We start from the raw sequence: 14,086 nt of genomic DNA on the forward strand, positions 1-14,086 counted from the left end.
TTTTCAAATTCTTTTCTCAATTAGGTTGTTACAGAATATTGAGCAGAGTTCCCTGTGCTATACAGTAGGTCCTTGTTGGTTATCCATTTTAAATATAGCAGTATGTAGGGATTTCCCTGGTGGTCCAGTGAGTAAGACTCTGCGCTCCCAATGCAGAGGGCCTGGGTTCGATCCCTGGTCAGGGAACTAGATCCCACATGCATGCCGCAACTAAGAGACCTGGCGCAGCCAAAGTAAATAAAATAAAATTCTTTAAAAAATAATAATAAATATATAAATATAGCAGAGTGTATATGTCAATCCCAAACTCCCTAACTATCCCTCCCCTCCACCCTTCCCCACTGGTAACCATAAGTTCAGTCTCTAAGTCCTCGTCAGTAGTCTTGAAGAGGGCGATGGCAGACTGCTGGAAGGTGCAGGCCTGTGTTCTCTACCTTGTGGGTGCTGAGGAAGCCCGCAGGAACAGCAGTTCTTTTCCTAAGAAAGATTTCAAACCGCCACAGGGTTGTAAAGAAGCATGTAACAGAATATAAGGAGGACATAAATCCATCTCTTAAGACTAGTGTCCTCTCTTTGGATGATGCTTACCTGCCTTGATTTGTCAAGAGTTTGAAAGTGGGACTCTTTCTGATAATAGTATCTGCATCGGTTATCTGTTGCTGCATAACAGATCACCCCAAAACTTTGTGGCTTCAAACAATGATAATCATTTAACATCTCTCACTGTTTCTATGGGTCTGGAATTCAGGAGTGGCCCATCTGAGCACTCCTGGCTCAGAATATCTCATGGGGTTGAAGTCAGATGTTGTCTGGGGCCAATCCCTGAAGGTTTGCCTGGGCCCAGAGGATCCACGTCCAAGGTGGCTCATTCATGTGACTGGTGAGGTGATGCTGGTTGTTGGCTGGAGGCCTCAGTTCTTCTCCACGTGGGGCTCTCCACAGGGCTGCTTGAGTGTCCTTGAGGCTCAGCAGCTGGTGTCCTCCAGAGAGCACAATCTAAGAGGCCTAAGGGGAGGCTGCACAGCTTTTATGATGTAGTCTCAGAAGTTACACGCCATTACTCCCGCTGCATTGTATTGGTCAAGAGGCAGGAACACGCATCCCACCTCTTGACTGAGGAAGGTCAACATCACGTTGTAAAAGAAAATGTGAGAAGGGTTGGCCATTGTATTTTCCAAAAATGCAAAGTCCCTAATGGGTGTATAGCACTGTGCAACTAAAAAGCGTGCCCCGGTTTTGCAGATGAGGAAATTGAGGCTCAGAGAAGTAAAGTAACCAGCCTGCAGTCTCACGTCTGGCAGGAAGGACTAAAGCCCAGTTCTAACTCCTAGATCATACTGGTGTAGCCTCTCCAGGTTCTTTCCCTGTGTCTCCCTTATGCTGTTGTAACTACAAATTACACTGACTGTTTCATCTTTCCAGCATCTTCAAGGTGTGCAGTGCTCTCTTCATTCAAGTGTTTTAGATGATTCTTCAGTTGATGTCTGTCTATAAACTGTCATTTTACTGAGTTGAGGCTCAATGGGAGTAGGTTTCAACTAACTATAGAGCCCTTCTTACAAAAGTGCTGTAGCAATGACAATGCATACATTTTCCAATATTTTCCATGCTGTTTGCTTCAAAGATCTCAGGAATAATAACCACATTATAATGTGTGTACTCACATTCTGTTTGATTATCTGAATATTACATCTTATTTATTTTTGAAACAGGAAAGAATAATCACTGCCTGCTTCAGTAGTTTTCAGAGTAGTTGGTCATTGTAAAAAAGGAGGTTTTTCCAATTTTTGATGTTCCACCTGCCAGAATGAAAACAAAACTCCAGTTGCCATAATCATATTCTGTTATTCTTGGTTCCAGGTCAAACTTCCCTTTCCTGTAGATCAAATCACAGATCTTCCAAGGAATGATTTCCAGATGATGATTAAGATGCACAAGCTAACCTCAGAGCAGTTAGAGTTCATTCACGACGTCCGCCGGCGCAGCAAGAACCGCATCGCGGCCCAGCGCTGCCGCAAGAGGAAGCTGGACTGTATTCAGAACTTAGAATGTGAAATCCGCAAACTGGTGAGTTGGCCCGCCCTTTGCTGTCAGCAACCTGGAGTGACCGGGGCTGATGCAAAGTTACGGTAGCGAAGGCCAGAGAGATGGAGAGAAGGGCCACCATTCAGGGAAGTTCGAGTTGATTTTTAAACGAGTTCTCAACGAAAATAATACCTTTACATCTGTAATGTGTGTGTGTCTGTGCAGGTGTGTGATTGTGTGTCAGTATTTTATATCTTTCAGCCATTCATATTTCTTTTTAATTTATTGACGTATAGTTGATTTACAGTGTTGTGTTAATTTCTTCTGTACAGCAAAGCGACTCAGTTATACATATATATATTCTTTTTCATATTCTTTTCCATTATGGTTTGTCACAGCATATTGAATATAGTTCCCTGTGCTCTACAGTAGGACCTTGTTGTTTATCCATTCTATATATAATAGTTTGCCTCTGCTAATCCCAAACTCCCATTCCTTCCCTCCCCTAGAGGTGCTTCTTTTTTATTTTCCATTCAACATGTGCTGAGAGCTAACATTTATTGCATGCATATGTGGACCAGATATTATTCTAATCTCTTTCTGTAGGTGATCACATGTAATCCTCACATCAACCCTATGATTTAGGTTCTACTTTATCTCCATTTACAAAGGAGGAAACCAGAGTGCAGAGAGGTTAGGTAACTCCCCACTATGTGGCAAAGCTTGAATGCAAACCCAGCTGCCTGATTCCAAATCTTGTTATTTGCACTGCTTTCTCCCACCTCCCATGGAGGAGTGTAGGTTAGAGGCAGGACACCAGCGACCAGGGGTCGCTCAGCCACGTGATCTCCGGCAGCCCTTCACAGCCCCAGGGTCCTGAATTCTGCCTCAAAGTGGCTGTCACCTCCTCCCTGTGCCTGAGAGTATTTTGCCTCGGGGAATAATCTCCCATCTCCCAAGCCTCCCCCTCACTCAGAGCTCTGCACTCCCTTCTCCTTGATAAGCAACCTTAAGCTACAGGAAGTAAATCCAGGTGGCCTCTGGCTCCTGACTATACCCTTGAAGGCAATTAACGCAACTTCACTCAGCTCAACCTTTCTGCCGGCCAAATCCTGGAAACTCATCCCAGGTGCCCTGTCTGTGTCAGGCTGAAGAAGAGGGAGGCCACGGACTGTGGTCATGATCTAAGTTTGGGTCCTCAGGCTATACGTGGCAGTCCTTTGCCTCCTAGTAAGCCGTTGTCCTAACGAGAACCTAAGAGCAAAATAAGACATTTGAGAAGCCTGAGTAAATGCTACCTGTTATCAAGATAGTCCTTTTTTTTCTTTCTTTCTTAATTTAATTAACACCAACCAAGCAGGGAAAATGTGCCAATGTTCAGCAGCTGCCATCACCTACAAAGTAAAGGCCAAGCTCCTTAGCAAGATGCACTGTGCTCTCTGTGATTCGGTCTACCCTCCAGCATCACCTTCCTCTCCGTTCTTGGAACTGGACCCCCAATAAAATCAAACTGGATGCACTTCCCCTCAGCCCCATCTCCTGCTGTTTCTACCTCTGTGCTCATGCCTCTGCTCTTTCTCCTCTACCTCGGACAGTCCTCGACTGTTTTTTTCTCTGACTACATCCTTTGTTCCTTAAGAGTCAGTTTACTGTCACCTCTCCAATAAGCCCCTTTCCTGAGTCCCTGGTGAGGCTGAGCACCTGTCCTCAGAGCCCTGATCTGACCTCTGGCTTCATACTTACCACATTAGTCTTGCATTATCTGTGTATGTGTCTGTCTCCTCAGCCCTGGCCCTAGACTGTAGGTTCCTCACAACAAGACAGTCTTGAGAAGCCTCTCAGGAAATGTCTGTTGCCCTAAAATGTATTAGAAATGGTGACTGAGTCATGAGATTACGAATTCCTTCTTTCCTTCAAATTTTTCTTTAATGTTGTTTTAACAACAACAAAAATGTTTAATTTAAGCCAACATAAGGAAGCAAGATATTGCTGCTGATGAGTGTGGGTCTTTGGAAAGCCTGCTGGGCTTAGGTTGGGACCCAAGCAAGGCTGAGCCTGCTGGGTATAAGGTTTCAGGGCCTTAAGCACATGTCTATAGTAATTCGGCCCTGCACTCTTTTTCAGGTACGAGAATAACTCTAATCACCCATATTTGAGAAACGTCTGACTTTTTGTAATTAGCGCTCTTCTCTGTGTAATTCTGTAATACTGAGCAAATAGGAAAGTCTAAGCCATGCCCCTAGCAGACACCTAAAGCTCTTTGCTAATACTGTTCGGTTGAGAAACCAAGAAGGCATCTCCTAGTTCTCCCCCTGCTTTTTTGGAAACCCCTTGAGTAATGTGCTGCATTTCCCTGCTGAATGAGAGTGTCGATGTACACCTGTGACTTAGAGCATCCTGTTCTTTTGGGGTTTCTTTAATTAATTAATTATTTATTTATTTATTTTATTTATGGCTGTGTTGGGTCTTCGTTTCTGTGCGAGGGCTTTCTCTAGTTGCGGCAAGTGGGGGGGCCACTCTTCATCGCGGTGCGCGGGCCTCTCATTATCGCAGCCTCTCTTGTTGCGGAGCACAGGCTCCAGACGCGCAGGCTCAGTAATTGTGGCTCGCGGGCCTAGTTGCTCCGTGGCATGTGGGATCTTCCCAGACCAGGGCTCGAACCCGTGTCCCCTGCATTGGCAGGCAGATTCTCAACCACTGCGCCACCAGGGAAGCCCAAGCATCCTGTTCTTAACCGAGGCCTTGATTTCTACTGCCTTTCCTGCAGAGAGCCAAAACCCTGTCACGTGCAGCATTTCATCTTCTTCCCCCTAGAAAGTGGCCCAGGACCTTTCGTAGACCAGTGGACGTGGAGGGGTGGGTGGCTTGGCCAGGATGATGTGGCAGAATGGAGACCGCGATCCCTCCTGGGGCTGGTGTTGCCTCCCATTTTGCAGACTTGCAGGTCCAGGTAAGGAGGTCCAAGCTGCACAGCCACAAGTGTAAGATTTCTTCTCTTGGCGAGCCCTCCGGATGTGTTTTACTCCACACCCGCCCCCGCTCTGGGGAGTGGCGCCCGCTCCCGGTGGGCGGGGGCAGGCTGGTCCCACCCGCGAGGCCCAGCTCCCGCCCGCACCCACTCGGTCTCCAGCACGCTGCTCACTCTGCCTTTGCAAACTTGCGAAATGTATTCCTCTCGAGTTGCACTTGTACATCTGTTTATTTTTCATTTTTAAAACATGTTTTCTTGATAAATTTATAAATATTTTAGCAGGTGCCCTTTCCCCGTGTAAATCTCTGTCTCCGACACACATGCCCACACTGCCTGCCAGATTGCATTCGTCTTTCGGCACGTGCACCTCCCATGTAGGAGACCCACTGGTATGTTTGCTTCTCTCTCTCTCACTCTCTCTCTCCCCCCGACCCCCGCTCTTTTTCCCATCCTCTTGCATCCTCTCCTCATCTCTCCTGCGCACCCTTGCAAAGGGTGAGGACTCACTTCACAGCGCTTCAGATGTCCTGTTTTTCCATCCATTTCACTGCGTGCGCCTCACGGAGCCTCCTCATCTTCTCTCCTCACACAGCTAGTTATGGGAAAACCTTCATCAGTCTCCCCTGTGGTGGCTAAATTCATCTCTGATGGGGTGATGAATTTTAGTAACACAAGAGCTTATGTGGGGTTTTCTCTAAGGAGAATACCTCAGAACCCTGGGCTGGTACTCTAGGGCTCAGCCTCCTCACCTCTGTCCCTGCTTCCTGTGTCCAGAGAGAATTGGTCTTGGGACTCACTGCACAGTCCCCAGGCATCTGTGCCATTGTGTTCAGTCCATCACCTACAGAGGCCAGAGAGCCTACTGATACAGGATTTTTTTTAAAATAAATTTATTTATTATTTTTTTTGGCTGCGTTGGGTCTTTGTTGCTGTGCGCGGACTTTCTCTAGTTGTGGCGAGCAGGGGCTGCTCTTCGTTGCGGTGCGCGGGCTTCTCACTGCGGTGGCTTCTCTTGTTGCGGAGCATGGGCTCTAGGCGCACAGGCTTCAGTAGTTGTGGCACACGGGCTCTAGAGCACAGGCTCAGTAGTTGTGGCGCACGGGTTTAGTTGCTCCACGGCATGTGGGATCTTCCTGGACCAGGGCTCGAACCCGTGTCCCCTGCATTGGTAGGTAGTGGATGGATTCTTAACCACTGTGCCACCAGGGAAGTATAGGATTGAATCATGTGAAACTGCTGATGGTTGATTTCTTTTTGCAATTTTCATTGTTTTTTTTCTAAATAGACTTGCTTTTTTTAGAGAAGTTTTAGGTTCACAGCAAAATTGAAGGGAAGATACAGAGTTCCCACCTGCCCTCTACCTCTGCACACTCACAGCCTTCCCAGAGTGGTACGTTTGTTACAACTGATGAAGGTATAATGACACATCATAATCACTCCAAGTCCGTAATTTACCTTAGGGTTCACTCTTGGTGTTGTATGTTCTATGGGTTTGGACAGATGTATAATGAATGACATGTATCACCACTACAGTGACATAGCGTAGCTTCATCTAAAAATCCTCTGTGCTTCAGCTATTCATCCCTCCCTCCCCCACCCCACCCCTTAGCAAACACTGATCTTTTTACTGTCTCTATAGGTTTGCCCTTTTACAGAATGTCATATAGTTGGAATTGATGGACTGTTTTTGACCTTCAGCAATCGCAACCTAATGCATTTGGGGGAGGTTTTCAACTACAAGGTTTGGGACTAAGAGTTTTCCGATTGATTCTCTGCAAACCCCAAATTCCAGGCAACTGGAACCTTGATTCTCTGCAGTTTTCTGGTTGGTGGTGATTTTGCTGGTCACTCGGCTGGGCCTCAGAGAGGCATGAAAAGAAGCTACCACAGGGAAGGTGTCAGGGTCAGTGGCACATCTGGATGGGCTGCTCAGTTGGGAGACTTGGCAGAAGTATGTGTCCAGGCTCTCTGGATAGATTCTGTTTTAAGTTTCTAGATCCTGACCTAGTCATTCATGAGTTACACTATAATGTAGGATGCAAAAACCAAAGTTGGAAAACCCCCAGAACCTACTGTATAGCACAGGGAACTCTGCTCAATATTCTGTAATAACCTAAATGGGAAAAGAATTTGAAAAAGAATAGAAAAAAAAATAATGATGTGGGCTTGTATGATTCCATTTATATGAAATTCCAGAGAAGGTAGATCTGTAGAGATAGAATGCAGGTGAGTGGTTGCCTGAGGCTGGGGGTAGGCATGGGGAGTGACTGCGGTGGCCGTGAGAGAGATTCTTGGGGTGATAGGACTGTTCTAAAATTGTATCATGGGATGGTTACACAACTTTATAAATTTACTACAAATCACTGATTGTTTCATACTTGAAATTAATGAATTTTATGGCATGTAAATTAAACCTCAACAAACCTGTTAAAATTTTTTTAAAAAGAAAAGCCCCAGAAAACAGGATGCTGGGTCCTCCCATTCAGGCTGGATCAGGCCTTTTCTTTTTCTTCTGTTGTTCAGGTGTGTGAGAAAGAGAAGCTGTTGTCGGAGAGGAATCAGCTGAAAGCGTGCATGGGGGAACTGCTGGACAACTTCTCCTGCCTTTCCCAGGAAGTCTGCCGAGATATCCAGAGCCCCGAGCAGATCCAGGCCCTGCATCGGTACTGCCCTGTCCTCAGACCCATGGGTCTCCCCACAGCCTCCGGTATGAACCCCGTGCCCTTGGGCGTGGAGCAGAACCTTGCCGCCCCCCAGTGTGCGGTGGAGGAAAGCGTGCCCTGCTGCTTGGAGCAGGGCACAGCGGCCCCCGGGCCCCCCTGGGCGCCCAGCAGCGCCTCAGAGAACTGTACTTCTGCTCGGAGGCTGGAAGGCACTGACCCAGGAACCTTCTCAGACAGAGGACCTCCTCTGGAACCCAGGAGCCAAACGGTGACCGTGGACTTCTGCCAGGAAATGACTGATAAGTGTACAACCGATGAACAGCCCAGGAAAGATTACACCTAGTGACGGCCTGCCTCCTAGTTCTCAGCCCTCTCCCACCCAGGTGTCCATGGGTCAGCCTGCGGTGCCATTTGTCTGTCGTCTGGAAGAACCAAGAAGGAATTTGGTGCACACTACAGCAGTCTTAGCAGCAATACTGTTTCCAAGTATTCTCTCCTCCCTTCAAGCAGGAGCGATATATAGTTAGTTACCTTCACGATGGTGCTACCCCTTGCTCAGGCAAGGAAAGACGACAGTGATGATGCTGTCTGTCTGTGGGTTCATTTCAGTCTTAACAGGGATAGACTATAACACCTCTAGGACCCAACCACGGATTTTTTTTCTCAGTGGCCCATGTCACAAACCCTATCTCAGGAATTTCTTCTGAATGTTCAATTTTTTTCATTGAAGACAGCTTCTATACACATCAAAGTTTTATAGCTAGACTGTACATATTATATATAATATATATATAAAATATATATCTCTCTCCATATGCAAAAGTCCTGCATGCCTCAATTTTCTCATCCTAAAACTGGAAACTTCGTTTCTCGTTTATAAACAGGTTCCAACATTCCTCTTCTTTTGTCTCTGACGCTAGAACTAGTTTGTAACTGTTAAGATGGTCGTTTTTCTTGCTTCACCGTTCACTTTCAAGTTGTGCTTATTTATGGACAGAATTCAATGTTGGAAGCTTCCTTTGAGGTTTTATTTCAGACCTTTTTTTGTTGGTTTGGTTTGGTTTGGGCACCGTCAGATGGTGCCAGTTGAGTATCGTGGGTTTGGTTTTTTCTTGCAGATACTGTACAGTCAAGGTCAACTTTGCCACTTGCACTGAGTTTTGGGTCAAACCTATTTTCTTAAATGAAGTTGTCACTTCAGTATAACTCAAGTAAACTGTATATTCTTTGCTTTTAGTTAAAAAAGTAAAACAGCTAATTTAAAAAGCACTCAGGTGATAATTACGTAGGAAAAACAATCTTGCCAAATAATGAATTCATCCTAGGATGTAGACAATAATCTGCTTGAATATTTTTATATTTCACCTCCTCCCCACCTTTTCCTAAGCAAAGTTTAAATGCAGAGAGTTCAGAGTTGATGCTGGATGTTCAGATTCCTAAGTGGGGGAAGAGTTTGGACGTCTCACTCAAAAGCGCATCGAAACAGCAGGAATCGTGATTTTGTACCAGAACTCAGCAGGCATTGGCTCCTAAATAGCAAGTTAGAACTGTTTTCTCAGCCCGGGAGTAAGTCCCATTCATTTCAACACTTCCCCAGGCCTCTGCTTGCTCTCGGAAGCATAGGATAGTAGGAACTTCTCCGTCGAAGGACTTGGCTGCTCAGCCACCCAGCTTCCCAGCCCAGGACCTGCCTCCCCCAGGGACTCACCTGAGGGGGTCTGAATCACAGCCCTGGGGTGCTGCCCTTAGGTGGCCGTCCTGGGGTTAACGCAGCTGGCCCAGAGTAGGAGAGAGCAGGACAGATGTTAGCCTGAGGTCTGTCCCTGACGCAGGCAAAAGCATTTCTTTCTCTCTTCTTTCTCCAAAGGCTTTGAGTTGAATTCTGAGGTTTTTCCACCCTTCTCTAGTCCAAAGGCAGATTTCATTCTGAGGCTTTGGACACGACATGGCCAGGAGCCCTCCCTACCCACCCCCCCCCCCACCAGGCACACACCTTACCCTCACCTGATGATCATTTCCTTCTCTTGCTGCAAAACTAGTTGGCTTGCAACCCACAGAGAGCAGCTTCCCTTGGCTCAGGGGGCACGTTGGCCCCTGGCCACGTTTACAGGAAGGTGTGCCGGACACCACAGCCGGCGCAGGGGAGAGATCAGCTCCCTCCCTCCTCTGGGCCGGCTGCAGGAAAAGTCCTGAACAGTCTGATGTGGGGATGGGGTGGTGGGCAGTGGGGACTAGGTGGTTGATTTTGTTTCTTTATTTGTGCCATTGTTTGGACGATATTAAAGCTGCATGTAAAAGGGGAAATTAGTATATGACGTAGGCGAAAAGTGAAATCATAGTAACATATGTTTTAGTATTATTAACTTTTTTCTGTACAAATATTAGTGCTAAATGTTTAAATATGTATGAATGCCAGAAATTTGTTGGTTCATGCGGTAGGATTAAAAAAAAAAAAAAGGCTTTTCTTTGAAAATAGTTCCACTTTTAAAACCTGCCTCTGGGTTTTTGTTTTTTCTCCTGTGTGTATGTATGGTGCGTGCTTGTCTGAGACAGATTGTGATCCAGCTCTGAGTTGGAGGTACCATTTTTCTTGTGGCTGTTGGGATTTCTTGGCCTAGTAGAAGAGTTCTGTACTTCACCGTGAGGTTTGCCTTTGGGAAAAACTGGTGACAGCTCGAATTTAAACTCGGTGTGAATCACGTGATCCATCACAGGCGTGTGTTCTGGTGGAAGAGTCGGCCAACAGTATTATTTTGGTTTTTTAACTCTCTTGTTGCCTTTTTAAAGTGACCTCCTCTTCTTTGGAAAAAGGAATGTTTTCTGCTCATATCGTAACAAGGTCCAAACCAGCTCGTTGGCGTGACTGACCCTGGTACCAACACATGTGCATCTGGCAGTCTTGAGCCCATTCGTGCCGTCCCCATTCTGTTGTCCTGCGCGGCAGGCCTCCCGCTGGGGGGGGAGAGGGGTGTCCTCTATTCTCCTCCCTGCTAACTCAGCCCACAGCCTCCTCCCACCAGCCCCTGCCTCGCGTTTCTTCCTCTGCCCCAGTCATACCCCTGCCACCCTGGCCGTGGGAACTGGTTAAAAACACTGCTGGAGAAACTGTCTTTCGATTTCTTAGAGATGTGAACAAGTTGTTGGGATTTGGTTCACTATCCACCAGGAACAAGCGACTGGCTTTGTGCAATTGTTGACGTGACGTGTCTGTGTCTCTTACGGCTCTGAACCGTGTGCTTGTCAAGATTATTTCGGGGTTGATTCAAAGGGAGGACTAGCTGGGGACCAGAGTCCAAGTTGCCTCAAGTGGAATTTTAAAAACCAGCCTGTCTCCTTTCCCTGGGATCCCTTAGTGCAACTCGTGTCTTTTCTGAAAGAGAAAAGCAAGTTAACAGCAAGGAATAGCATCTGCACGGCATGGTGACATTTAGCGGTATCTTTAAGGGTCCATCCTTACAGATATAAAGGACTCTCCAGCTACGGAATGTTCAGGAGGGTCCCTGCGACAGGCGAGTTGTGTCTCCAGGTGGCTGGGTCAGGCGTGGGCTGTTGGAACGGGGACAGTGGAGGTGGCCCTGTGGCTAGTTAACATCTGCCTGAAACTGGTCCTCCCCTCGGATCTGCCTTTGTTCTACTTGTGTCTCTCCGGACAACCTCATTTCGTTCAGGTTGGTCAGGCTTGGGCAGGTGCATGCTTTGCCGTATGTGTCTGTTTCTCTTCGTTATCCGGGGGTGCCTTGAATAAAAGAACTTCATGACATACTGATTCTGGAACAAAACCGTTGCAAAAACGAACAAAAAAAGAGCTGGCAAAGTCAGTAGCCCACCTGCTCCTTCTCTTCTGGGTTCCCTAACAATAACCCAGGCGTCAGAGGTGATGCTGGGAAATGTTATTTTGTATAGTGTACAAGTAATTTATTAACTGTCTTTCTAAAGGTATGCTGCTTTTAAGATGCACTATGATTTTGGATTTAATCCTTGTGTTGCTTTCCCAAGGAAGTAAAAAAAAAAAAAAAAAAAAAAAAAAAAAAAAAAGGCTGGTGATTAGTATGTCAACTGCCACTTCTCCTTGAAAAGGAAGGCAGGGACCAGCAACAGGACTTGTATGAGGAGACTGCTAAAAGCCAGGTGGGCACACTGTGAAGTCCAGTGTTACCATCAAGAGGTCTAAACCTACACTTTCTCTTTTAATGCTTTATGATTGCCATTAAAGAAGAAGAAACAAACAAAGGTGTGAAAATGATACGCCTTTTAAGAAACCACTGAATTCTGCCCCTTCAAGCTGATCCACATGCTATGTTGAGCATAATCCTCCCAAAATGTGTAAAAGCCTGCAAAGCTCTTTCGAAACCCTATTAGCGACCTAGTTCTATACATTATACCCCATTTCAACTAGGAGCCGCTTAATACATGACTTCAAACTGTGCCACTAGTGCTTAACAATGGTTGGAGGAGTTGCCGATCAAGAAGGCAACCAGAATCACGTTTTGTCCTCAAATCACTATAAATAGGCACAGAAACATACTTTTTTTTTTTTTTAAAGAATAAAGCTGGGACTTCCCTGGCGGTCCAGTGGTTAAGACTCTGCACTGTCAATGCAGGGGGCACGGGTTCAATCTCTGGTCAGGGAACTAAGATCCCACATGCCACACAGCGCGGCCAAAAGATTAAAAAAAAAAGAATAAAGCTGCTCACTGGACCATGAGTTGGTCTTTCGTCCCCAAATTGAGGATTTTGCTGTAGGTTCAGTTCCTGGCGAGTCAGTCCTCAGATCAACGCCCGTGTGGAGTTGGCATTCGTGCGGGCAGTCTGTGTGCATGGGGGCATTGTGTTCAAGCTGTGTGTGCCGAATACAGCCCGAGCCATCTCCTGACCCAGGCATCAAAGATGGATGCTGTAGAATAGAATATATTTGTACACAAAACTGCGTGCAAATAGTCTTTGTACATAGAAAAGACCTATTGTGGCAGATGGAGGATAAATTATTCAACCGACGGTGCAAAAACATTTCTTGCAAAGAAAAGTGTATAGTATTTTCCTACACTCCACCCTGGGAGATAATATTTATATCACATGGATATCAGTGCATTTTCATTGTAATATGAAAAGGATGCTGCCATTTTGTAAAGAAAACCCACTTGGTTGCAGAGGCCCACTTTCGTAGCTTTGATTGCCTGTTGTGACGTGGTGTGTGCATTGCACTCTCAAGCAATGGACAAACAGCTCTGACTTTCCTTTCCATTCCAGTGGACTGACCTCAGATAACACAGTGGCCTCCTTAGACACAGAAGTGCACCCAGAACCTTCATTTCAGGTAGACTCCCCTGCGGTGCCAAACGTTCCCGTGGGGACAGGCAAGAGTGAAGGGACTTGGACAAAAAGGGTTTTTCCTACAGTTTGATGCTAAGTCTTCTACCAAAACATGTCTGGAGACAGAGGGGTGACCTCCACATGAGTCCTAACAATGCATTTCGCACGTGTAAATGCTGGGATGCCCGTTCATGCGCCGAGGTAAAAGACCTGCCACTTCTAGTGAGTGATCGGGAAGCTTCCACAGGCGTGCAGGAGCTTCGGGCGCTGGTTAGACACGGTGAGCCATTCAAGGCAAGCACCACCTTTGCTTGTGAGGCCCGAAGGGCCCGTGAGAATTTGTTCCAGAACCAGTCTGATGCAAGTGCACCTCTAATCTATGCCTTACAAACTCCAGAGGCCATATTCAAAACAGGGTCTTCTCAGTGTATGCAAGGGGCTGCAGCCCCTCTCCTCTTCCTCCCCAGGTCAAACAATACGGACAGTTTTCACACATATCTACCTGTATAACCCTCTGTACCTCTCATAACTGGTCAACGACTGTAACAGGTTACATCAGGTGTTTTTCTACATACTTTTTACACAGATTCTATGCGATTAATGTAACTTAATTCAATGCATCATTTTATTGTACTAGTTCTTAGGCTTGTCTTTATTTTCTAAGTGATTGTGGTTTTTCTTGTGGTTTTTAATTGTAAAAAATGAAATGGCTGTTGATGCTTATTCTCTGTAACTAAGAATTTTTACCTTTTTGGGGAAAAAAAAAGCATTGCTATGAACTAATGAATTGAAACTTCATTTATTCATTGTAAATATACTATTGTGCAAAAAAAAACTCAATTGAATTGCTAGTGTTAACTGAATTTTGTCTAGACACCATTTCTGTTTATGAAATAAAGACATATCATTACACATTGTAAACTGATTTTCTCTGATCCCTATGTTAGAGATTACAGAGCTGGAGGCCTTAGGAACTCTTTCCTCCCAGAGAAGCCACGTCTCTTCCTCTTGTTTGGACCCTTATCTGCTACCTGATTAATCTGATTAGAAATCTTAAAAATGTGATAACACTAATGCGATTCCTCAACTCCCAATTTTAAAAATCCCTAGTGCCGGG

At 45.9% G+C, this 14,086-nt stretch overlaps 1 protein-coding gene across 2 annotated transcripts in view; it reads left to right on the forward strand.

Moving 5' to 3' along the window:
- BACH2 (BTB domain and CNC homolog 2) overlaps positions 1–8,422 on the forward strand; it is a 273,204-nt gene extending 264,782 nt beyond the window's left edge. For both annotated transcript variants that reach the window (XM_061207047.1, XM_061207048.1), the window contains 2 exons: positions 1,861–2,067; positions 7,520–8,422. In XM_061207047.1, coding sequence (XP_061063030.1) covers positions 1,861–2,067; positions 7,520–8,002 — 690 coding nt within the window. In that variant the 3' untranslated portion in view covers positions 8,003–8,422. The remainder of the gene's footprint in view (positions 1–1,860; positions 2,068–7,519) is intronic.
- Positions 8,423–14,086: the final 5,664 nt, after the last annotated feature.

The sequence above is a fragment of the Eubalaena glacialis genome, chromosome 12 (assembly GCF_028564815.1).
Source record: "Eubalaena glacialis isolate mEubGla1 chromosome 12, mEubGla1.1.hap2.+ XY, whole genome shotgun sequence".
Lineage (NCBI taxonomy): Eukaryota > Metazoa > Chordata > Mammalia > Artiodactyla > Balaenidae > Eubalaena > Eubalaena glacialis.